The sequence below is a fragment of the Zootoca vivipara genome, chromosome 2, assembly GCF_963506605.1.
Source record: "Zootoca vivipara chromosome 2, rZooViv1.1, whole genome shotgun sequence".
Lineage (NCBI taxonomy): Eukaryota > Metazoa > Chordata > Lepidosauria > Squamata > Lacertidae > Zootoca > Zootoca vivipara.
The window spans coordinates 51,496,555-51,521,504 of record NC_083277.1 but is presented as its reverse complement, the minus strand read 5'-3'; the positions used below and the strand labels follow the sequence as shown (position 1 = coordinate 51,521,504).

General features: G+C 45.1%; 1 protein-coding gene across 6 annotated transcripts in view; it reads left to right on the top strand.

Annotated features, from left to right (window-relative positions):
• The window catches only part of TWF2 (twinfilin actin binding protein 2), a 61,633-nt gene extending 39,257 nt beyond the window's left edge, over positions 1 to 22,376 (top strand). Inside the window, exons 3-12 of one of the 6 annotated variants that reach the window (XM_035106110.2) lie at positions 1,202 to 1,380; positions 4,860 to 4,955; positions 5,980 to 6,084; positions 10,655 to 10,669; positions 14,370 to 14,402; positions 16,764 to 16,820; positions 19,734 to 19,859; positions 20,004 to 20,154; positions 20,684 to 20,805; positions 21,766 to 22,376. In XM_035106110.2, the coding sequence (XP_034962001.1) occupies positions 1,202 to 1,380; positions 4,860 to 4,955; positions 5,980 to 6,084; positions 10,655 to 10,669; positions 14,370 to 14,402; positions 16,764 to 16,820; positions 19,734 to 19,859; positions 20,004 to 20,154; positions 20,684 to 20,805; positions 21,766 to 21,933 (1,052 nt within the window). In that variant the 3' untranslated portion in view covers positions 21,934 to 22,376. The remainder of the gene's footprint in view (positions 1 to 1,201; positions 1,381 to 4,859; positions 4,956 to 5,979; positions 6,085 to 10,654; positions 10,670 to 14,369; positions 14,403 to 16,763; positions 16,821 to 19,733; positions 19,860 to 20,003; positions 20,155 to 20,683; positions 20,806 to 21,765) is intronic. The other 5 variants (XM_035106111.2, XM_035106112.2, XM_035106113.2 and 2 more) reach the window with 5 other exon arrangements.
• Positions 22,377 to 24,950: the final 2,574 nt, after the last annotated feature.

Sequence of the window (24,950 nt, the reverse complement as noted above, 5' to 3'; positions counted from 1 at the left end):
TGCAGTCTGACAGCAGCATGTTGGGGTTGGGGGAGGAGGGAGGCACACGGTCCTTGCGCTTTCTGCACATCTTCTGTGCCCCTCCCAAGCTCTTCTGTAGCCTTATGAAGGCACATTCATGAACAGATTTCCCCCTTCTGTTTCGTGATGGAGAACAAAGGTGTCGTTCCCAACAGGGAAGGAGAGTGGCTCTAGGATCACAGGTCCGCCATGCCTGTTGTGTTCCTAGAGTTGTGCTCTTGGGAGTGGAGAAGACCAATACATAATGCAGATGTTCTGTCTTTGCACACAATTCCCTTTATTTTCCCATAACCCATAAAGCCGAGATTCTCATAATTTCACCCAAGGAGGACTGCCTCTTTCCACCTGGCATGGGGCAGAGCTTGACAGGCTTCACAAGGACTGTGGCTGCTGCTGAGCACCCAAAATCCTCTCTTAAATTGTTTTTAATTTTTATCTGTGTTGTTTTAAATGAGACCACCTTGGCTGTGAGCCCTGGAAGACCTGCACCCTGCCTTACTGGCCCTTTCCCATCTGGCCGGGGAGAGTGGAGTGCTGACTGACTCCAGCTACAAAAGCTGAGGCTGTTGGACAGATTCTTGGGCTGGAGTATTGTTTACGGGGAGTTGAGAGAGCTGTTGCTGTTATTGATATTGTTGTAGCTTTAGTTTTAGATCTTATGATTTATGTGGAAATTGCTTCCACTAAGTTGTGTACTTTTTGATGTGTTTTATTTATTGTTTATGACTTCTGTTATGTTTGTAATTATGTAAATCTTGTCATGTTGTAAGCTGCCTTGAGCATAGTTTCAACAAATTAAAATGATGATGATGATGATGAACCAAGCCTTACCAAAGAATCTTGGTTGGCTTGGGACTCTCTTCATCATACCCTCCTCAGGTGCTTTTGCCTGGCTAGAATACATCCTTGATAATTCCCCCCCCCCCTTTTTTTGCAGGGTGGGCAGGCAGGTGTAGAAACTTTCGGCTTGCATGGCTGGGATGTATACAGCCCACTGTACAAAGACAAAGCCTCTGCCCACCACTGTCCTGTAACCTCCAGAAAGTTGCCCGCATGGGGTTCTGGGGCTGCAGAAGGTTCCTTGAGCCCCGGTTGTAAATGATGCGTGCTGTGTTTAAGAGCCACATCTTTTTGCTGACAGTTCTTTCGTTTTCTCTGCCCCGCCCCCTCCAACTTGCAGAGCAGTTGGTGCTTGGAGCCTACAAAGAACTGTCTCGGCGTTGGGATAAGGACTACGACTCGTTTGTGCTGCCGCTGCTGGATGAGCTGCAGCCATGCTACATCCTCTACCGCCTGGACACCCAGAATGCACAGGGCTACGAGTGGCTCTTCATCTCCTGGTCTCCTGACAACTCTCCTGTAAGCCTCTGCTTTATTTCTGCTCGACTTTCGCCTCCTAGGGCTCAGAGCTGAACTGGCATGGGTAGCTGGTTTATGCATTGGGTTGCAGGTGAAAACGTAGATCCTGTTCCCTGCTGGGAAGAGGATCGTGCAGCCAATGCAAGACTGAACACGGTTCTTCCGCCCACCAGCTGACGTCACCAGTGATGGGCAGGTGGGCACAGTTTGGGGAACATGGCCTGGAGGGCTACCATCAGCCCATGGGCCAGGGGTTCCCTACGCCTGGCTTAATAACATGTGGAAATTGGAGGTGATTCTTTTTCACCATACTTCTGGTTACAGGTAGGTAGCCGTGTTGGTCTGACGTAGTCGAAACAAAATAAAAAAATTCCTTCCAGCAGCACCTTAAAGACCAACTAAGTTTTTATTTTGGTAAGAGCTTTCGTGTGCATGCACACTTCTTCAGATACCAATTTCAGATTCTTTTTCACCATGTTTAAGCATTCATTCAAAACAGACTTTAAAGAACAGTCAGATGGACTTTATCCTATTTTTTCATGATATAATAATAATAATATAATAATAATTTATTATTTATACCCCGCCCATCTGGCTGGGTTTCCGCAGCCACTCTGGGCGGCTTCCAACAGAAAAATAAAACACAGTAATCTATTAAACATTAAAAGCCTCCCTGAACAGGGCTGCCTTCAGATGTCTTCTAAAAGTCTGGTAGTTGTTTTCCTCTTTGACATCTGTTGGGAGGGCGTGCCACAGGGCAGGCGCCACCACCGAGAAGGCCCTCTGCCTAGTTCCCTGCAACTGGGCTTCTCGCAACGAGGGAACCGCCAGAAGGCCCTCGGTGCTGGACCTCAGTGTCCGGGCAGAATGATGGAGACGCTCCTTCATTTCTGTGGACAAGGTAAAATACAGAGGGTAAATACTGCCATTTATACATTCTTGCATTCTCAGGCATTTGTGTTGTGAACACAAATCTTGCAGAACTCTTGCTCCTATAATCTCCGCTCTTATTGGATTATCGTGCCATCTGGAGGCCAACACAGGCAATGTTTTAACATGGCTTATCGTTTCTGTGAGGCGTGCTGCCATTCCCCCCCCTCCCCTTCTCTTTCCCAGATCACTCCAGGTTTCTTTAAAGGATCGTCAGCTAAATCAGTTGAAACATTCTCCCCTATTTATGTATTGAAGGCATTTCTATCCCACCCTTCATCAAAAAGTCATTACAGGGCAGGTTACAATAAAAATTGGTTTAAAAATGCCGTTTGTACACTTAAGCCATTAAAAACAGTTGAAACACCAGAGCCAATTGAAATAAGACAGCCTTTTTAAAACACCTGTTCGCAAATCTCCACCTAAAAGCTCACTCCCCTACAAAAGCCTGGGGTGAATCGGTATGTTTTTAGACGGTGGCAGAACGCAAGGTACGTATGGTGGCACCAGCCATATCTCAGGAGGGACGGAGTTCCACAGCTGCTGAAGAAGGAGCACCACAAATAAAGCCCTCGCCCTGGACACCACACACACAAGGAAGGGCGATATAAATAAAATGCAGACCACACATTACTCTAAAATTGTTTTTGCATAGTTAAAAGCTTTTATGGCTAGAATATGGAGGGGTTGTATGGAGACTGACACTGCCAGAATTCTGACTATAGTTAGCTGAAGGGAACGTATGACACCCATGTTTAAATCGACACCCGTGTTTAAATCAACCACCTCGTTACATTTTCTATGAAAGTGAGGTTGAACTCCTAAATCAGCCTTCCCGAACCTGTGGCCTCCAGATGCTGTTGGACTCCAATTCCCATCAGACCCAGACAGCATAGCCAGTAGTCAGGGATGATGAGAGTTGGAGTCCAGCAACATCTAAGGGGGCCTCAAGTTGGGGAAGATTGCTGTGAATCCTTGGGGCTCAGGGTACTTTAAGGCCTCCCTGCTCCCATATGAATTTGCCTGTATTTTGAGATTTTCTGTGTAGTTTCTGATCTTGATCCTTCCCTTCAGTGTGGTGTATGGTTACTCTCTGGAACAAGGCCTATGAACAGTGGCACCAAAAATATTGCCAGAATTGTGGAACTCCTTCCTGGGAAGTTTTCCTGTGCTAACATTTAGACAGGCAGCAAAGGAGGTGCTTTTTTCAGAAGGTCTGCAGGACTGAGTTTGAGGGAATACAATATGTGTGTCCTGCTGACTTTCTTTTGACCATTTAACTAATGAGTTACTAATTTTCTTCTGTTCTGCTTGTTGCATTTTGCCTTATTCAGTTTTAAAAAAATTGGATTTTAAATTTGAGCTGGCTGCTTTGAAGATTTTTAATTTTAATTCAAATGGCAGAGTGCAAATATTTTTATATTGAAATCTGTATATTTCTGTGCCTTACCTGTGCTAACAGCATTCATACATAGCCACCAACAGTATGAGAGAGGTTCAGGGGATTTTTTTTTTCCTCGGCCGGGGGGGGGGGGTGGAGGTTAATGCAAGTCTCAATAAACTTGAATATTTCACCCAGTTATTAAAACATAAAACCCTCCTAGCTGTGAAGGCAGTTAAGGTAAAAAGGTTACAGTAATAGGAACAATAGTTGCTAACCATCCCCAAAGTCCTGATGTTGAACTCTGTGATAAGATCATCCATAATCCCTCCTGGGGAATAGCTGCCAGTTCAATTGACTCTCTGTAATTGCTTATATTGGCAGCCCTATAGATTTTACTTGCAAGCCCTCACATGGTTGACTTTCTAGTCTGCCTGAATGTATTTTGGAACAGTAGTTTGAAGATGACTATCTAAAAATATTAGCAAGGGGACATATTCCTTAATAACGAATGAGCTCAGAACCCACAAATGTAAAACCCTGCAGTTACAGCATTCCATGACCATTGTAATTGGGAGACTACTGCAATGCACTCTGCATGGGGCCACCTTTGAAGGTGACTCAGAAACTACAACTCATCCAGAATGCGGCAGCTAGACTGGTGACTGGGAGCAGCATCCAGGACCATATAACACCAATCCTAAAGATCTTCACTGGCTCCCAGTACATTTCCAAGTACAATTCAAAGTGTTGGTGCTGACCTTTAAAGCCCTAAATGGCCTCGGTCCTATATACCTGAAGGAGTGTCTCCACCCCCATCGTTCAGCCTGGACACCAACGTCCATTTCTAAGGGCCTTCCGGCGGTTCCCTCACTGTGAGAAGTGAAGTTAAAGGGAACCAGGCAGAGGGCCTTTTCGGTAGTGGCGCCCGCCCTGTTGAACGCCCTCCTATCAGATGTCAAACAGATAATTCACTATATGACTTTTAGAAGACATCTGAAGGCAGCCCTGTTTAGGGAAGTTTTTTAATGGCTGATGTTTTATTGTGTTTTAAATATTGTGTTGGGAGCCACCCAGAGTGGTTGGGGCAACCCAGTCTGATTCTTCATGTTATCATAGCCATGGAATAGCTTGCCCTTGTCACTGATGTTTCTCTCTGTATGACCAGGTTAGACTGAAGATGCTCTATGCAGCAACCAGAGCAACAGTGAAGAAAGAGTTTGGAGGAGGGCATGTAAAGGACGAGCTCTTTGGAACAGTTAAGGTATGGCAATATGCAGCAGGGCCGTCAGGAAGAGCCTTAGCCATTGTTGTCTTGTACCATGTTGCATCTAGAAGGCAGGCATTTTTCTGGGTCAATTTAACCCCCTCCCCCACAGCCCCTTTGAGTAGTCTTCAGTTGTTTAGTGCAGAAGACAATCAAGTGTGTTAATAGTAATAATAAAAGCTTTCTGGGAAACTGGAAGATAAAGCTATCAGTGGCTACCAGCCATGATGGCTCTTTTTGCCCTCCACTGCATGACTCTGGAAACCAGAGGTAGGGAGAGTGCTGTTGTTCTCATGTCCTGCTTTTGGGCTTCCCATGGGCATCAAGGAAGCAACTGTGTGAACAGGATGGTGGACCTTTGGCCTGATACAACAGGTTTCTTAAGTTCTTCAACTGAGATCTTCAGTGTTTCCCATTTCCCCCCACTGCAGATTTATTTAATTTGTGATTATTTTTAATCCTTTTGAATCCGCATTTGGTGAGGGTCGGAGTTTGGGCTGTGTGGTCTTCATTAAGGCCCTGTCTCCACCTTTCCTCTCCATAATTAGAGCAGCACTCCTAGGTAGGTGTATAGATGGATGAAAGACAGAAAGGAAAGAAAGGAAAGGAAAGGAGGTGCATAGGCTTAACATCAAGTTCGAGCACCCCCTTTTAGGTGGGTGTACTGATATGAAACATGGTTAGTCCATGATTCGACACACGATGCAATAGCAAACCCTGGTTTGCTAGCCATGGTTTTCATGGCACTGTGGCTTTCTAGGAAAGCACCATAAGGTGGCAGCATTGCACATGAAATGAGATCATACTATATATAGCGTGGGAGGAATCTTGCGTTTCTGTTTGTCTGCAACTTCCAGTGGTTATATATAACTGTGAAATCCTCAAGACATGTCTGTCATTTGACAGCAAATCTAATACTAAGCCCAGTGTACATGACCAGCTAACATTGGACAAGTTCCTCTCTGTTGTACTTTGAACCATACCTGTGGCTGCTACATCCACCACCTCTGTCTGTCTACAGGAAGACATCTCGCTCAGCGGTTACCAGAAGCATGTTTCGTCCTACTCCGCTCCGGCTCCTCTGACTGCAGCTGAACAAGAGCTCCAGCAGATCCGCATCAACGAGGTGAGAGGCAGCACATTGTGGCACTGATCCAAACGGTGGCTTGGTGATCCTGCCCAGCCAATCAAGATTTTCCTTTGGCACTATTATGCTTCATAGAGCAAGCAGAGTGTGCATTCTGTTAGACTGAGGGATGAAACCTTGTTGCTGGTGGCAGAGAGAAGTAGCCATAACACTGTCCCCTCCTCCGCCACCTCTCTTTGGGCTGTACACACTGGCTAAGGAAACTGAAAATTTGCAATATTGGGTGGAAAGCTTTTCAAGGCACAAACTATTACAGATATAGTTTCTCCTCCCTGCCTCCAAATTCCTGTGCCATTTCCCCTTTGCAGAGTCTGTTTCTCCTTATCTGCTTCATGCCTCGCTCTCGTGTTTTCTCAGTTGCCCACCTTTGTCGGTCCCAGAACATAGCCATATGGGGAGATAAATCCGTGCCCCCACCCAGTGCAGTTTCCGTCACAGGCGCTGTCCAGTAGGTGCTTTGCAACCATTGTGCAGCCAAATTCCACACAGCAATCATGTCAGCACTAATTCAAGGTGCAGCATTTAATCTGCCTGCACCAAACATGGGACAAGTGTGCTCCTATAGCTCTCCAATGGCTTCCTGGGTTTATTCGGGCAAGATCATTTTTGGTAGTCAATCAGTTAATTAATTCTGACTACTCTGCTGAGCAGTCTCCCCGTACAGTTGTCCCTTCTCACAGCCATAATGCTGTCACCCTGCTCCTGTGGGGTAAGCAGTGAAGAAGGAGAAATTAATCCTGAGAGGGGCAGGGAATTTCTGGCCCTCCAGTTGTTGCTGAACTCGCATGATTTCTGACCATTGGCCATGCTGGCTGGGGCTGATGGGAATTGGAGTCCAACAACATCTGGGGGGAAAACTTTTCCCCATCTTTGTTTTAAGGCAATCTGAGACCTTCATGGAACTGCAGTTGATATTATTTATCAATTGGTCCAGGGCTGAGGTCCTATTCTGTGCCTGAGAGTGAGGAGTAGAATCAGATAGCCTTCCAATTGTATGAAGTTTAAGCAAAAAAACTATCCAAGTTAAGATGATGCCACAGCACTTTACAGGGATTTAGAAAGTTATATGTGCCATTACCTTATACAAATGCAGTAACTGTGCAATAACAGAATTCTCCCTTGGTATTATTTCATTATCGCCTTCACCATTTGAGTCTTCCATGCATTGTTTTCTATTGCCACTTGCTCCTTTAGTATAATATGTATATATACAGACAGTTTTTCTTAACTGAAAGGATTTGACCCTTGACGGCTCCGATCTCCCAGCCACAGATGATGGCCAACTCAAATGGTGATTTAGCAACTATTGGTGCGGCAGCCAGTGTTGTCATTTGCACTGACTTAAGCCTTTGGGATGTTATCATTCTCTCCCAGAAGGGCTGCTGCAGAAGCCTGAAAACAGGCAGAAATAAATTGCTTTCAGCTGTTTCTAAAATGAGCTTATAAGTTCAGTAAGATAAACACTTAAATGTGCGGCAAGCACTTTCCGGGAGACTTAACATTGTGTTTTTATAAAGGTGAGAGTGGGTGGAAAAGGAAAAGCAGGGAAGAGCCAGGAACGCCCTGTCCCCACTTCAGATGAGGGACATGGACTGAGATGGGGCCAATGGTTCCCCCCAGGTAAAAGCTGGACGAATGGACAAGAGGCGTTTAAAACAACTACAGTACGGCTACACCCCATCAGTGAGATTGAGGGACATGGACTGGGGAAGAGAGTTGGTTTGGAGAAGTAAAAATTGTTTTTTAAAAGACTTCTGTCTGTTAAAAAGCAGGATTGCAAAGGAACACTTGCTTTAGAGTTGAGGGAGGGAAGATGTGGAAAAACTACCCCAAAAACAGATTCTCTCTAAATTGAAATCATTTAAAAAAGTATACCTCTTTTGCTCGGTGTTAGGAGTGCAAGAGAAGCACCAAATGGTATTGTGCTTTGCTGGAAACGCTGAAAAGGATTTGCTGTTCTGGGGGATGTTACTTGGATTGACATTCAGCTGGTGTGGAATGGAAAAAAATTATTCTCCCTCCCTAAACTTAGTGCTCCAAATAGTGACTTATTTCTTGTCTGTGTTACTTGTTTGCCACACACCCTGCAGTATCTGTACTGACCACAAAGAGGTAGAGGGTGCTAATAGTTGGGTAGTAATCTTGCCTCTAAGTTAGAGGTGGTGGGGTGTGCATTTTAGGCACCAAACATACAAATGTCCCTCCCTCCCACCCATTTTTCTCTAATAGAGTTTACCTAGAGCTTTGTGTGTACCTGATTTCAATGTTCTGTATGTTGGGAAAGTTCCATAAATATTGAAACCAAGTGTCATTTTATATAGACTACTGGAGCTTGCACCAACTGTTGCAGTATGGAGTGAGCCTTTCTAGTCTCAGGGCATTCCACTCCACCCTCACTGCCCCCAGTTTTCTGCCTATCCACCCCCCTCCACATAGTCGGAGTCAGCATTTCAGCTGCCTAAGCATGCATAATCATGTTTGGGGATTTCCCTAGCAAGGGTTTGCTCCCCCTGCCAAATATTTTGTCATTCTGCAAACCTTTTCCCAAGCCTACTGATGTCTCTCTCTTGAGCAAGTGTTCTGGTGCTTGGAGAAATCGAGATCGCTCACAGTTTATACAAATAGGATCCGCAACAAAGTGTTGCAGTGTGGAACGATGCTGGCCGTGCCATTCCCCTCCCTCTTCTCCTCTAGTTCCTTTCCCTCCCTCTCCCATTCCATGCCCACTGAGTGTGTTTAGTTTTCATTGGGCTGTTTTTTAGATTCGCTTCCCCGCTTAAGTTCTTCACCTTTTTTTGTGTACATTTGCAAACTTTTGGGGTTCACTCAGACCTGATGTTAGGTCCTTTTTTGTGCATAGATGGGGTTGTTTTGGCTGTATAAGGACTGACACTCAGAGAATGGATAAATCTGATCAACTCCACACAACTTCAGGTTTGCCATTTAAAAAAATGCAGCTCACCCCAACAGTTCCTGCCTTCCTTGATCCTTTTCTTTGTAATCAGCTTGCCCTGCCCATTACATTTCCACATATTGCAGAAGGCAATATCTTCAAGTTTGTGCAGAAGACCATTCTTTCAGCACCATTCAATCACAACCAGCCCCCTAACATATCAGGCCCATGCCCGCCCACCCCTCATTTCCTTGTTCAGCAAGTCAGTCAAAATAATCCCAGCCCAGTTATCACCTCTCGTTCTGCACCCTTCTCTGAATATGCATGTCAATATTTCTGCTGACAGGCACCCAGCTCTGCCTCTGCCCATTGCCATCCCTGCACGGCTGAGTGGTTAGGACAGAGAGTCCTCCTCTGTTCAGAGCTCCTTTTTCCTGGGTCAATGTGCAGAGCCTCTGTTGTCACTGTGGCAGGAGAGATGTCAGAATTGGTTGTCACCGGTGAAAGCCTAAACAGCGGCATCTCTCCCTGCCTCCCTCGCTTCTCCTGACAACACAGAGAGAGTACTTTGGGATCCGTAGACAGAATTTGTCTGCGTTTGCTCCTGTTTGTGCTCCTGGTTGGACGCCATAATGCAGAAACAGAAGTAAATGAATTGTCCCTGGGCAGGCAGATACATTCTCTCCGTCCCCTTGTCCTGGGACACTCCAGAGCCTCCTGCCAGCGTCAGAGGGATCAACTTGATCCTCAGCAATTTCCACCTCCCAAACTTGTTGCCCAGCTTGAGGGGGCTGCAGGGGGAAGGGGCCTTCTATCAGTGGAGGGAACACCAACTGGATGCAACCCACAAGGAGTTGCTTGGTGCAAAGTTGAGACACTGGTCCATTTCGCCTAGCAAGTCCTTGCAGCTTCTCTCCCAGCTCTTGAGCCAAAGTCTTTTCTGACCCTCCATTTGAGAGAGGAATTGAGCTTGGGATCTTATGCATTGTGCTGCACAACATGCTCTCCATTTGGAAAGACATTCATGCCGATGGCCCAACTGTAAGGACAGATATTGTGCACAGCATCCACATTTCTGGGCTGTGGGGATCAGAAGCTCTGATTCCATCCTCCCGGTTTTCCATTTTGGAACTAATGCTACAAAGCCAAGGGACAATTATCTTAAATCCCTCCTATCCTGCTCCATTTTGCCCCCCCTTTCCCCCTAGCACTGCCAAGGACTCATTGCACCCTTGTCAAGGTGCAGGGATTGTCCCCTCCAGCATGCACTCGGGTAACATTACCTCCTGGTGCATGTTAATGGATGGAGATGCCTCTCACTAAGGACAATTCTTGCCTTGCTACTTGATGAGACAACAACTATGTAACCTCGCTCTGGAATGGATTTTCAGTCCAGGAACCAAGTCTCCTGTTATTCCTTGACTTGTCATTACAGAAGACAGCACTTCTGAGCACATACAGAACGTCTCTCTCTTGCCACTGTGCCATCACAAGTGGGCTAAGAGGTGCCCGGGTAGAAAGCCCAGATCCAGGCAGGCTTGTGCCTTCTGTCGTCTCGTTTTGTAGAAGTAGCAACATTCTTGTTCAGATTTGTCTTGTTACGAGCCTTATTTTAGTTTTGTGTGATTTAAGCTGCTTTTTGCCTGTGTCTTACAGGGTAAAACAGCCCAGGTAAGTGCTTTCTGTTGCTTGCTTTCTATCATTGCTCTATCTTTACAATTTCCTTGAGTGAAGTGCAGGCCCTTTGTGCAGAGCTTTGCTGTCATAAGCCTGAAATACTTATTAGTACTGGTATCTTTTCCATAGCCTCAAGTACTAGTGACGTACACAGAGAGAGAGGTTTAATTGGGCAATCTTTGTATCTCAAGGTGCTAGCATCATGTTAGGCATTTAACATGTAAGGGCCCATCCCTGTCCCTGGCTTCGCTAAAGCTTAGGATTGCCCTTTTCTCCCTCTGTCTTAGTTTTCAAGTGCCCTTGGCATGTCTAACTAGACTGAGGGGCAGAATTTATTAGGTAAGGAATGCTAGCAGATCTCCATTGATAAGCCTCTGCTAGCCTTGACCTGTTTGTTTACTGGAGGCAAACGGCTGGTGATAACAGTTATGGACCAGTAGGAAAAATGGCACACATTATTGACTGCAGGTTTCATAATCAAGCAGTGGATTTTAGCTGGTGCTAGAAGGGGGGGGGCTCTGCTTCTTTAAAGGGTGGTGGTGGAAATCAGTGTGTCGTGAGCTGTCTTTCTTCCACGCTTGCCTTTCTGTGCCTAACGCATGAGTGCCTGTTTGTGCAGTGTTTCTGTGCTCTTTCACCCCAAGAGAGAGGTCGCTGAGTGCTTGGAATGTTGCTTTTCTGTGACTTGCCTGACTTCCCAGGACAGCATTCAGGTGGCCCGTTAGACACACCTTGGCATTTCTTTCCCAACCTTCTAGTGTTCAGGTCGAATGCTCTTAAAACTAGTTTTGTTCTTTTTCAAAAGCTGTCCGTTGTAGTACTCTGTCGTGTTCTTGCATCAGTGTCACAGCAGTGTAGGAAAAGTAAGCTGTGCAAGTAGCCTAAAAGACATTGGGCGATTTAACAGCACTGCCCTGTGCATGTTTACTCAGAAGTAAGTCCCTTTGAGTTCACTTGCTCCCAAGTTTTATTCTTAATATCCCTGTGCAGCAAAAAAGACGTCAGCTGGGGTTGGCTAGTCCTCTTGCATAAGATCGTTTGGGCTGTGCACGGCTGTTTGCCCATGTGAAATGCTTGAAGGCCAAATCCTTTTACACTCATCTTTTTTTCAAATCCAAAGGATGTTAAGAGGGTTGGCCCTTTTACTCCACATCACACTTAAATATAATACACATTTCAAAGGTTTTGAAAGCATTAGTAAATCGCAAATTAGAAGTGCCCACGGATCATAGGAGCCAACTCCTAGAGACCAAGATACCTTCGCACACCCCTTCAATAAAATAATTGAGGAGGCCACCCATCAAAAGTTGATGGGCGCTACCATTCAAATGGTGCGCATGTATCGTTTTTTGTGATCAGTTATGTGGTGTGAGGCTTACCTCTCCCCCCCCCCCCGCCAAATATTTTATGCAAATTGGCACTCCTGCCTGGGATAGGATGAATTTGGTTAAAATCAGTGCTATTTTTATTGAAAAAGAGGTGCTGGAACTCACCATGAATGGCTCCTTCTTTCTCTTAGAATGGCAATGGCACCCACCTGAGAGGTGCTGGAACTGTGTTCTGCCAAGTTCACTCTTAAAAAAAGCTGTGATTTAAATGCATCATAGATAAATGGGATCTTTCTCTACAATGAATATGAAAACTCTATACAGTATTTAAAAACCATTTTGAATGACTGCTGTGTGTTCACATGCGCTAGAATGTGCATGCCAGGTTGGAAAGTTTTTTAATGGGGCCACCATTGAAATGTTCTATTCTGCATAATAAATCATTTCAAAATGATGACAATTGTATCACTTTAAAACATTTGTTAATTTGGAGAGGCATAGAAATAAAAATGGGGACTTCAATGCGTGTGTCAAGGCAAATGTGCAAGGTATTTGGAGTGTGGCAGGCAGTACTGGATGGTGTCTCTGAAATGGCAGTAATTTGTGTTAGTTCAGAAATACCCAAGAATGAATGTGAAGTAGTATACCATGTTCTATGGAGTTAGAAAAAAATGGGCTTTCAAATAATCCAAATGTTGCACCAGTGCAAAGATTTCCTTCTGAAGTCTCAGGTGTAAAGGTGCTACTGACTCTTTTGGGGAGGCCATATTTTGTGCTTTTAGTGCATACCATTAAGATTACTCCGATTGTGAATGTTTACCAAAGAGAAGTAGAGAAATGGTGGATACCCTATTTGGCTGAGTTCCAAGGGCAGGCTTAAAGCTTGGGAATTTCCGGACTTTCAGCATTAAACCCTTCCATCTTATTCTGGTTTCTTGTAACAGAACATACAAATGCACTTGAAGGTTCTTTAGCTCAAATTAACGTAGCAGTGATTTCTTAACACAGAATTGCAGTTTCCTTTAGAACGTTTTGTTGCAATGTTTATCTTAAGAGGCAGAGAGAGAACAGTTTAGCATTTCCGTTTCAGGGTCCAAGGCTGCAACCCTCTATACACAGTTACCTGATTGTATGGCCCGCCAAAGTCAATAGGGCTTTCTTCTGAGTAGACATACATAGGATCACACTGTGAATGACTAGGGGCCCAAACCAGCCACCCATTCACCCGCTTGCCATCCTAGATGTGAAATGTGCCTGGAGAAAGTGGCATTTATGGTAACAAAAGTTGCTGGCAGATTTATTTTTAGGAGATGGAGGTTGATGCGCTGACCCATAGTCCATGTCTCCGTTCAGGAAAACTGGCTGATGCTCAGGGTCATGTTACCTCGAAAAACATTGTTCTGTCAATAAATCCTGTCACTTGAACCAAGTGGGCCTCTTCGTTCCACTGCAGAGTCTGTGACTGACAGGTGGTTCTGAACCCTAGAGCACGATGGCTTCGTTTATTCAATTTTAAGTCGGTACTTTATTGTACAGTGCTAGTCCACAAGTCAGTATATCAAACTTGGTCTGCTTCAGAAATTATCCAAAAAGTAGACCCCAGTGTTTTCCACTACAGGTGGACATCTTATCTGTTATGACAGATTCTAAACCAACTGCAGCCTGTGGTTTATGATCCTGACTTGTTCTGTAAACATAGTTTCTTGGATCAGAGGAAACATGAAACTGTGGTTAAGTAGAGACTTCCTGGTTAATTGTAGCCCATTCACAGGGAGGAGCAAAGCACTGTGTGCATGGCCAAAAGGCTCATTATTTTTTAATTCGTTCTTTGTGTCTTTCTTCAATGATACCTTTTCCCCAAAAGAAACAATATAACCAAACAAAGTATAGGTTACTGAAGGCCTGAAAATACCATACACATATTATAAGCAAAACCGAACATTATCATTAATTTAATCCATTCATGGAATTAGCAATTATAATATGTTCATATAGTAATCAAGTCCTTTCAATAATATTGCTAGTAAGCCAAATAAGATAATCTGAATGCGGACATTCTGTATTTTGCTTTCTTCTTCCTCTTCTCTGAATATTTCTGCATGAAGGAATTGTGTGGCATTCCTTCTAGTTTTTATTAAAGTAGCCCTGTGTGAATGAACTCCATTAGAAGGCCTGTGGTAAATGCATGAAACTATTTTACTGTCTTGGGGCACAATGTCAGGGTTTGCTAAAATGTTCAGATACCGCAAAGCCTTTCTTTAGCGTGGCTCAAACTCTGATCAATTTCTGTATTGGTGATCCTCCTTTCTGGAGGGCTTTAGTACAGAGCTAACCTTGTTGCCATTTTGTTTTGCATGTGCTCCAAGGATCTTCATTCCCTGGCCTCCAGCAGTGAGATGGTAGGCCCTTGTCCTCCTCAAAGTCTATTCATTTGCTTTCCCCTTTTTTGTGTGACAATTCCCCAATACACTGTATATAGCATTATCCATTGTCCTCTACAATGAACCGTTTTCTCAGATGGTTCTGCATTTATTTGCTGTTCCTGTTTCTTCTCTTCACTTGCCCTCAGTACGTACTCAGATTCCCAGGAGTCTTACACTGAGAAGATGTTAGGCTTGGTGACGTGTGTTCCTCCTCCCTCACAGTTATGTTTTCCTTATGGAGCTCCTTCTCTTGCATGTGTTAGCTCTCACCTCAAGCTCAAAGCCTCTTTTTAAGAGGAAGAGCTGCTGTCATTCTGTAAAAGCCACTTCACCCAGCGGCCTGTAAGGCAACCATTTTCAGAAATGGTAAACAATTATTGGCTCCTTCCTGCTTCAGCAGTGTGTTGAGTTAATCCATTGTAGTCCCTCATCACAGTGTGAGGTGAGAAGTTCCATTCTCAACTCAGGCAACGTCTTTTCAGGCATGCCACATACACCCTCTCTGTGCCTCTGTTTCTCTCCCCAAATGCCTTTACTGGGGTATCTTAAACATTACTTTGTGAAGCACAGAGCAATGTAAATACTGAAATATAAATGTGACTTAAAATTAGCCTCATTAAAATATTTTCCCCAAGCCTGTTGACACCCCCCCCCCTTGTGCATGGATGTTGCCATGTTGGGTATATATAAGATTCACAGTCGGGGAATTAATTTATCATTTAACTATAGAGTAATTTGGGGGTGGGGAGGTCAGGAATCAGTGGGACTCTAGGGCTTCCTGGTGGCTCTCTCGTGTGCCATTGCAAGAAGGTGAGGGCTAAAGAGTCTTTTTAGCCTCTGTTTTTATTACCTTACATTTAAAGTAAGTTCAGGCTCAGTTCTGAGCTACCAAGTATCATAGTTAAGTTACCTAGTTGGTTTGCTTATTCATTTGACTGTATTTATAGTCCATGTTAACTTCCAAGTACCTCAGAAGTAGTATACATAGTCTTCACCCCAACCTGAACTATATCAAAACTTGTAGGGTAGTGGAGGCTGAGAGATTGTGACTGGCCCCAAATCATGCAGTAAACTTGGTGCATGAATGGGAATTTGAACCCTGGCCTCCCAGTCCTATTTCAACATACCACACTGGCTCTCATTTGCTTGGGCACTTTGTTTATACAGTGGAGGATATGTGGCTGAACCCCTGTACATTTTCTTGGCTGGTCTTTCCCTGTGAAAGTGGGACTAGTGCTGCCTTCTTATAAGAAGAACTGAGAAATTTCCTAGAAAAGGGAATGTTGACCTGAATAGATGTCAGTCTTGTGAAAGTGCATAATGTGACGTTCAGTGTGAGCGTGTATTGGGGGAAGGTGTCAATGCTGTCCTCCTGTTGCACTTCTGCATCATGCAGATGTAGGCAAAGCCTTGCAGACACAACCTCAGCCTCTTTGGCTTCCCAGGGTCATTGTCCAACCGTTTTTGGGTGGCGTTCTCCCCCCACCCCCCGCAATGTTTGACTCTTATTATACTGGTCAACACAAAAAGTCATTGTGTGCTTTCCATTGAAAAATGACTACATCCTCTTTGCACACAATTTGAAACAAAAACCTACCTCAACGCTCGAAACTGCTTTCCCGGCCATTGTGCAATCAGTCACGCATGCTTGCTTGGCCCCACTGAGTGCATGCTCGAGACTGTGGGGCTGAAGCCATCATCTTCTAGTCCAGCTGGTTTTTGAAAAGCTGGCTGGTTCCTTCCCCCCACCCCAAAGTCAAGGCAGAACCCATTGCAGAAATGTCATCTCCAAATAAATGGGCATCTGTGCCTAGTGAAGCAGCTCTTCTGTATCTGAGGTGGTATACCTGTGGCAACATTTAGACTAAGAGTGGGGAATCTCTTTCAACCTGAGGACTATGTTACCTTATGGGCAACCTTGGAAAGGTGGCCACATACCTTTGTAAGAGGCAAAGGTATACTGAGCAATGGGTGTAACAGCAGGCTGGATTCCAGCCTCACAAAAGCCAGAGGTTTCGACACCACCTCACACTGCTCTCTCTATCTTGCAAACAAGGACACATTCCAGGCAGGCAAAGGCGCTCTTGTGGTGAGGCAGAGCAGTTAGGTGGGTGGGAGGGCACAGCCGGGGGAAAGTTTCAAGGGCCAAGAGGGCTGGATTCTTAACCCATGGGGCAGATGTTTTCCACCCCCTTTTTAAGGATTGTGTTCTCCTGGAGTGCTTAGCGGCCCTTCTTGGCTATTAGCTGAGCCCACATTTTGTGCAGACTTTCAGGTAACTCTTTTCTCTTGTCTCTGTCACAATGTGACTCCGTTTCCCTACGTTCTGCATGACAGATGGTAGCGGGCTGTTGCTGCTGCCCATCAGTGGTTGAATACCCTCACCTTGAGGAGGTAGGCGGCGTTGCCTGCGTTTTGCTTTCTGTTCTCGCTGGGGGTGGGGGTGGGGACTCTTTCTCTTGATTGCCAGTTTGGTTGCATCCTTCTCTGTGTTCTCTCAAATAAACAAACATTCCCATCAAACCAGAGTTCCGTTCCTGCGATGCTCACCAAGTGAACATGGGTCCCATTTTTCTAAATGGCCTTGAGAGAAATAAGTTCCCTAATGGGAGATGTGGATTTCTAACAGAAAGAATCTGATTCCCCGCTTTCCTTTTTGGAGTGGTTTTGGTGTAGTATACTGGTGAGCGAGATTGCAGATAGTGTAATCTGGATGGTCATTAGAGATCTTCACTAATTCAGGGCCTGTTCTGTGGAGTATTCCTTGCAACGCATGTAATTGCTTAAATGCTATCGTGATCAATGTGGCACAGAGTGAGTGCTCCTGGATAAATCAATAAAAATCACAGGCATTCAAGATAAATATGTTAAAGGGGGTGTTGTTGTTTTTTTTAATTTGAAAGACATCAGGACGATCCTTATAATGCAGCCACCAAAGAATGTGGAAGCCTCTCCCAGTTTCTGTCTCGTGATGATAAAATTAGTAGTCTGCTTTGGGAACGCATAGATAATGCCTCTGTATAGTAAGGATTTGTGCAGGTGAGATTGGGAGAGTGTTCCCTACACCGTGGGCAAGAGTTTAACTTATTTATTTACTGCATAGTGTTTAATGAGACCATCCCTGTAGTCTCAGGTCCAAGCAGATTGCTATGTGATCTCCTGGCTTCCATTTTAAATCCTGATCCTCATTTGAACGCTGGAGCTGGCTGAGACAAAATGTTGGCCTACAGAGCATTTTCAAAAGTTTGGGGGAAGTTCCAGGCCTTGGTTAGAAGCTAGCAGCAAACCGAAGTGAGGTTAAATGTGTGGTTGTGTTTAACATATCTATCCCAACCACCACCACCTTCTGAATAAACAACCATGGAGATGGAAGTGAGTGATCAGGATTGAGACTATACCATGTGAAGAGGGAGATTTCACCCTCTCCCGTGCTGCAGTCCCAGTGAAAATGCCCCCCAGACACCTGCTACCCTCAGGAAGAAAGCTTCTGTTGCTGCTTCCCTCTCAGAACGGGGTTGCAACTTCAGAAGTGGGGAGGAATCCCAATTGTGGCACAATCTGTAATTTCTGTGTATACTACATAGGGCTGTTCAGGACATCTAAATTCCCATTCACCACCACCACCTCATGTGACTGCAAGTTCCTTAAATGAAGAACTACTTTCTTATGTCTGTCCTAAACGGCGTTTTCGCAAGTTTGTCTTGTAGTTTTGGGTTCTCTGCCTCCTTTGTGCAGAGGGTGGCCAACATGGTGCCCTGCAGATGTTGCTAGACTCCAGCTCTCCTCAGTCCTAGCCAGCATGACCCAACTGGCTCCTCCTGAAATAATACAGCATAATCTATTTTAAGTAATATTATTTTCAGGCATTCCACATTTCCGGCTTTCTAACTGTGTCACTCATGGATTCTTCTACAGACCAGTTCCTTATTCTAATACTTGATATATTCCAAATTATATATGGGCAGAGCTGGGATTTTAATAATGTTTCATCTACTGGAAAGTGACATTTCTCTCTCACGATAAAAAGCAAAGCCTCAATTTCACTCTGTTATCAAGAACGAAAGTGAAATATTGATAGTTACTCAATGAAGCGTGTGACCTATTTCTTGCTCTTCTATAAAGCAGTAAGCTAAAAGCTAATGATTTTTCCCCTGGTGACACTGTGCAAAGCCTTATAAGGCTGTGGTCTACAGCCACTTGTAGTTATTTTGGAATGAATTTATTATTATGATGATTATTATTATTAAGCTAAGAGAGACTGCCAGGATGTGTGTGTGTTAGTGCACCAAAGTCGCCGGAATTAGTCACAACATTTCCCCTTCTTAAGGCTGTATTTTCATTATTATTTTAAAAAGACATGTGACATTTGAACTGCAACATTTAACCAGTTTCATAAATTTAATGAGAAACTTCCTTTCTCTCTCCTCTGTAAATCTTGTCCTACGCCTCCACAAAAAAACTTATCTGATTTAAAAACAAGACAAAACATGGGCAGGTACAAAAGAATATGGTGTGTGTGGTGGAGAGGGGTTGGATAAAGATCAGAACAGATGTACAATTTGGTTTTCAATGAATGCTTCTATTCAGAACATATGGAATACACTTGACCAAAAATTGGGGAGGAATTGCATGTGTTTTTCTTTACAGCTGGGCTAATGTTAGGGGCTAGCTCAGAGAGCCTGATTTCTGGGACTTTTGTGTTGGGCCCCCATATCTTCTGCCCCTTTCTTCAACATAAACTTTGCTTTTATTGCAAAGCACAGTGCTGGCAAGACCCCAGCCACTCACCATCTTAATTTGCTCAGAGACCTAAATTTGCATATACAGTATATACATGTATGTATGTATGTATATATGCACATGCAAATTTCTTTCATATTCCGTTTCCCAGAGGGTTTTTTTAGGTACTGAGAACCACCCCTGCTTGCAACTGCCTACCAAACCTGGTGGTGGTGTTTTGAAAGCAAACTTTGCCAGTGCCTCAATGCAAATCCCGCCCCAAGATTCTTCTTCTGGCCTCCAGACCGATCCTTTTACTCTGCAACTGCATCAGTCTAGGGAGCAGGGCACCAGGCTTCTCCACTGGTCCTCTCCTTGGTCCAGCATTGTGGACAGGCTCCATCCCCATGTGCCATGGCAGCTGCTAGCAGCCCCTTGCCACAGGCTCTTTCCCTTCCAGGGTGCATCAGCTTCTGAGCGCCCTGAGTCCCAGCAGCATGGCTTGTATTTTGCTGTCACCTTTGTTGCTTTCCTCCTTCCTTCATTTCACCTCTGTTCCTTTCCCCCCATCCCCACCCCTGTTACCAGGTCAAGACTGAAATCAGCGTCGAAAGCAAACACCAGACCCTCCAGGGACTGGCTTTTCCTTTGCAGCCAGAAGCTCAGCAGGCCATCCAGTTACTAAAACAGAAGAAGATCAATTACATCCAACTGGTGAGAAGTCCGTTTTTCACTATTTGGTTTGGCCTTTTGAACGCCTTTTGGACTTCTGTGCAAGCCCAGCTTGTTCAAAGGCTCTTGGTTTCCCCCGAACCAAATGTTGTTCTGAAGTGTGTCCTCTTGCCTTTGTTTATACAGAAGCTGGACCTGGAACGGGAGACCATAGACTTGGTCCACACAAATGCCACTGAGATAGCAGACCTGCCTAAAAGAATTCCTCAGGATTCGGCCCGTTACCACTTCTTCCTGTATAAACACTCTCACGAGGGAGATTATCTGGAGTCAGTTGGTAAGCTCTGGCCAAATCAACAGCCTTGTCTTTGTTTTTTTAACTGACCAGAATTTTGCTTGCCCTTTGCAAACTGTATCCGTGCCTGTCCATTCATTCATTCATCCATCCATCCTTCCTTCCTTTCTTCCCTCCCTCTAGACAGGCATAGGAATTTATTTTCTGAATGTATCAAAGGGCTCTCCCTGCCTGTGCAGGTTCTTCTGTCCATGAATCTGGGGAGCTGTGGGAATGTGCCTTTTAAGTCCTTTCTGATTATACATATTTGCTCATGCAATTTCTCTGGTGCCAGAAGCCTCATAAGCCATTGGTTTAGTGCAAACAATTCTAACCAATACTAGAGCTTTTGGAAACAATACATTACATGAAAAGGAAGATGCTCGCCTGCAAAACTTTTTCCTACTCCTTGTCTTCTGCACTTAATTCCATTATAGTCATTGCATGCATGGTTTCGCTCCCTATAGTTTTGTGGAATTAATCATGGCCAGGCGCAGGGATGACTGATCGTCCTGTTTTCTCTTCCTTGCAGTATTTATCTACTCCATGCCTGGTTACAAATGTAGCATCAAGGAGCGCATGTTGTACTCCAGCTGCAAGAGCCGACTGCTTGACTCCGTGGAGCAAGATTTCCGCCTAGAGATTGCAAAGAAGGTAAGCCTAGGCTGCCGCCACCCCTTGACCCTTAAATTTATATTTGATGAAATCCTTTCATATGGACACTGGAAGCTGTGGATGGTGTGAAGGACTGGTGGGACATTAGATGAAGATTCTTCCAGCGGAATCCCTCTGGACCCAGTATATAACTTGGGGAAGTGTCCTGACATTTGGTCTTAAGAACCTTAAGATCAATCATTTAAAAAATATTTAAATACTTTGGTAGCAGGAGATCAGCTAGAGAGGCAGTTGGGCTTTTGGGCGACAAGGGTGTCAAATACGTGTTAAAAAAGGAAAAAGAGACTGCAGGGAAGCTGAATGGATCTGCTGCATCTGTCTTCCCAGCAAAAGATGTAGGGCAGATCCTGGCCATCTAAGGAAACTGTGCCTTGTCCCTAAGATCAGATTGCAGATTGGAAAATAGCTGATTTTTTTTAATAAAAAAAAAGGATCCAAGGGATTACAAGACAGTTAGCTTAACTTCTGTTTTGGGAAAACTGGTGGAAACCATTATTAAGGATGGAATCACCAGGCACCTGGAATAAGAGTTCTTTGCAGTCATGGGATGAGAGGACAGGTCCTCTCTTAGATGAGTAACTGCTTAAGGAAATGGAAGCAGAGAACAAGAATAACTGGATAGTTATCCCAGTTGGGGGGGGGTGAAGGAAATCTTGGCCAAGAGAAATTTCAGAATTGCATGGCTGACCTATAAAATGATGAAAAGCTCATTGCTCAGATGAGGAGCTGAGATACTCAGATTCTGGAGACAAAAAATATATCTGCTTGGAAGCAACATTTTAGAGTTGGTGCTGGATGAGTAGAAACGATTTTGGGAAAAGAGGTGGACGAGGGAGGTAAGAGTGGCATTACGAGGAGGACAGTCCTTGTCTCATCTGAGATGTAGGTGTTTTCAGAGGCCAAGGCCGAGGACTGCATTTCCTCTTTCCTCTTTGCCAGATTGAAATTGATGATGGAGCTGAGCTGACAGCAGAGTTCCTGTATGATGAGGTCCACCCCAAGCAGCATGCCTTCAAGCAGGCCTTTGCCAAACCCAAGGGGCCTGTGGGAAAGAGGGGACAGAAGCGACTTATCAAAGGACCAGGCGAGAATGGCGAAGACAGTTAAACCCTTGTGGACAGGAGGACAGGTCAGGAAAGGGGCTGCGGGTGCCTACCAGCCCCCGGAATTGCAGCTCCAACCAAATCCACCTCTCGGCATCTGAGCCTGTCCACCGAACTCCAGAGCTGTTTCCTCCATCTCTTCTTTCAAAGTCGTCTCCACCTGGTTTCATTAGGGGGAGGGAGGGTAGGAATCTGGGGGCAGGGAGGGAGAGAGAGGACCTCCAAGCCATTTCTCTTCCTTTTTGCTCTGTCGTTGTGTAAATCCTGGGAGGGAGGGAAACCATAACTGTTCTAGATTGAAATGACTCTTGAAACTGATGCACCTGTTTACCGCTTCATATTGTCACCTGGTTCACTTGGAATTGGCACCACTCAAAGGATTTTCTTCACCACTTATCTGGGGTGGGGTATTCACATGCAAAGAGCAGAACTCTACCCACCCACCCACCCCCACAAAAAATCTTTCAAACGCCTTTTCTCTCACTGTTACAAAACAGTGCATCAATAGTCTTTGGAAATTCCCATACTATTAATGTCATGCTTTACCAAGATGGCAAGTTTGCCTAGGAATTGACTCAGTACTCACTCTTTGAGGTTTAAGGAGTGTGTTCCAGGGATTAACACTGCAGCAGGATCTCCTCCTCTCCCCCTTTTTTTTCTTTAAAACCATGGAGTTGGTGGGCGAGGTGCTAAAGGTTAGTGGGATTTGCTCAAACGGCAGAGGTGTGTTGTTTGGATGAAGAAAAGCTGTTCATCTCCAGGCAGCTGAAGGAGAGGCAGCTGTTCCTGATAGCGGCTCTCATTTCACCAGTGAAGAGGCTTGGCATCCAGTTCCAAGCCTTACCAGGTAGCCTTGTTTCTGGCGCCCCAAATCCACCTACAGGTCCTGGATTTCACTGTCCACTTTTATGAGTTTTGTAAAGCTGTTCCTTGGAGACTACTCAGTTTCTCCCCCAACCTCCTCTGCCTCACTTTGATGGCTCATTGTTGCAGCCACATGAGAAGACGAGAGCAATTAGAAATAAGGAAGTGCAATCCCTGCCCAGTTCCTCTTGGTTGGCTCTTTGACATTCTTAATTTAAGGCTGCCACTTCTTTCTTTCTTTTTATGCCACCTCCATGTATAGCTCTGGTATGCTTTGCCCCACGTTGCCACACCAGCGCCTCACCTTGCAATGGGCTCCCAGCCAAATGGCCACGTCAACTTACCCAGCTGTTGCTCTGACTTACAGGAACTGCCTTTTCTCGAGCTAGATGGTTCCAAATGTTGCATTCAGCTGGCTGTTGGTTGTGAAGCCTTTGGGCTCCTTGGCCCAGTGATGCATTTGCTCAGGTGTCGTCCTTCTCCTCCCTCTATCGTGACACCTGCACTGGCATGATGCAAAACCACGCTGATCCTTAGCTGTACAGTAAAACTTTGCCAGGCTAAGGGAATATTGGCACTTCCACAGGATGCTGAACGTTGAATGGGTTGTCTTCTTCATGGGATGCCTTTTCCCCATGACAGATGTTGTTCACCATGGCGGGAATGTTCTGTGCCCGAGAGTGATTGCTGCAGATCCACGTAAACCAGGTGGAAGGAAGGGGCAGATGCTGGTGTGACAGTGTTACCCATGTGCAGGGGAGACTGGAGCAGCTCATGATGGAAGGGCAGTTGCATTGGCGGGTGGGGTGGGGTGGAATAAGTCTTCTCGATCCACTCTGAATGCAAGAGTAGAGGTAGGCCCAGACTCGGCTCAAGCCAGCAATGTGACCCAGATTGGGGACTTCTGAAAACCATTGTAGTAGATGACGACGTGTTCATTCCATGGGGGTCACTGAATTTAACGTGCATGATTAAGCTTCTCCTTCTGACCCCTAGGGAGCTTCTTGGTGGTCTGTTTTGTATTTCATGAAAAAAAATACTCCACACAAATGCTAAGCCTTTTTCTCCCTTTACTCTTTTTTTCTTTTCTTACTTAGCCAATTGTGTGGTGTTAGCTTGATGGCTTTGAATCGTGATTTCTTCCCTGCCCCCCGCCCCCTTTATGAAGTCAGTGTATTCTTTTGAAGTCTACAGAAGAGGCAGATAATTTAAGCAGCAAAGCATGCTGCAACAGTTGGGAAGGAAAGAGCCTGGGTTTTCTCTAGCTCGCTCATTCCCATGGTGGAAACAGCTGGGACTTGGGCCTACAATTCAAGAAAGGAAGGGCAGGTTTCTCCCAAGTTCAAAGCACACTGCCCTAGGGCAGTTTCAAGTATCTGGCTTTTTAAAAAATGATTTAAAAAATACAGAACAGCTCATGCCATAATTTCAGAGGAGATTTTAACTCTCCCATAATCTTTTTATTTTCTTGAGAGGTATGCTGGAAGGATTGGGAAGGACAGTCTCTTTTAACTTTTCAGAATTTCCTCCACATTGGGCAGCAGGCCTTGCTTCCAGTATGTAGCGATAAGAAGACATTGATTAGGTTCAAAGTTTGGCCTAGCTCAGCATGTCATGTTCAGCCAACAGGATCCAGATTCAGATAGGGATAATGAAATCATCTACTGGGGGTTTCCTCTCTCTCTCTTTTGCCTATATTTTCTGTGACCAAAACCCAAACTGTCAAGCTACATTCAGGGACTGCAGTAGTAGGTGTTATCACTCCTCCACCCCCCAATTCTTGTTCCTAGAGCACCATAACTGTTGGCAACTCTAGGCCAGGAGTTGCCAAGCTGGTGCACTCCAGATGTCAAACTCTAATTCCCATCAGCCCCTGCTGGCAAGATGGGAGTTGCATTCAAACAACATTTGAAGGACACCACACTGGCTGTCCCTGCTCTAGGCTCTCTCCCCGCCCTCCCCAGCTGCCACCCTAACCCCCCACCTCCCGGTAACAATCCTGTGGGGCAAGTCTGCATTCTAGGTGGAGTATGCTATGCACATGTGGTGTTATCTAGCCCACCTGTGTTTCATTCATGTGCTTCTGGATGTTGCCACCCTCTGTGGGCATTTTTGCTGCCACTGTGAGACATAGTGAATCAGTGAAAAGCTTTCTTG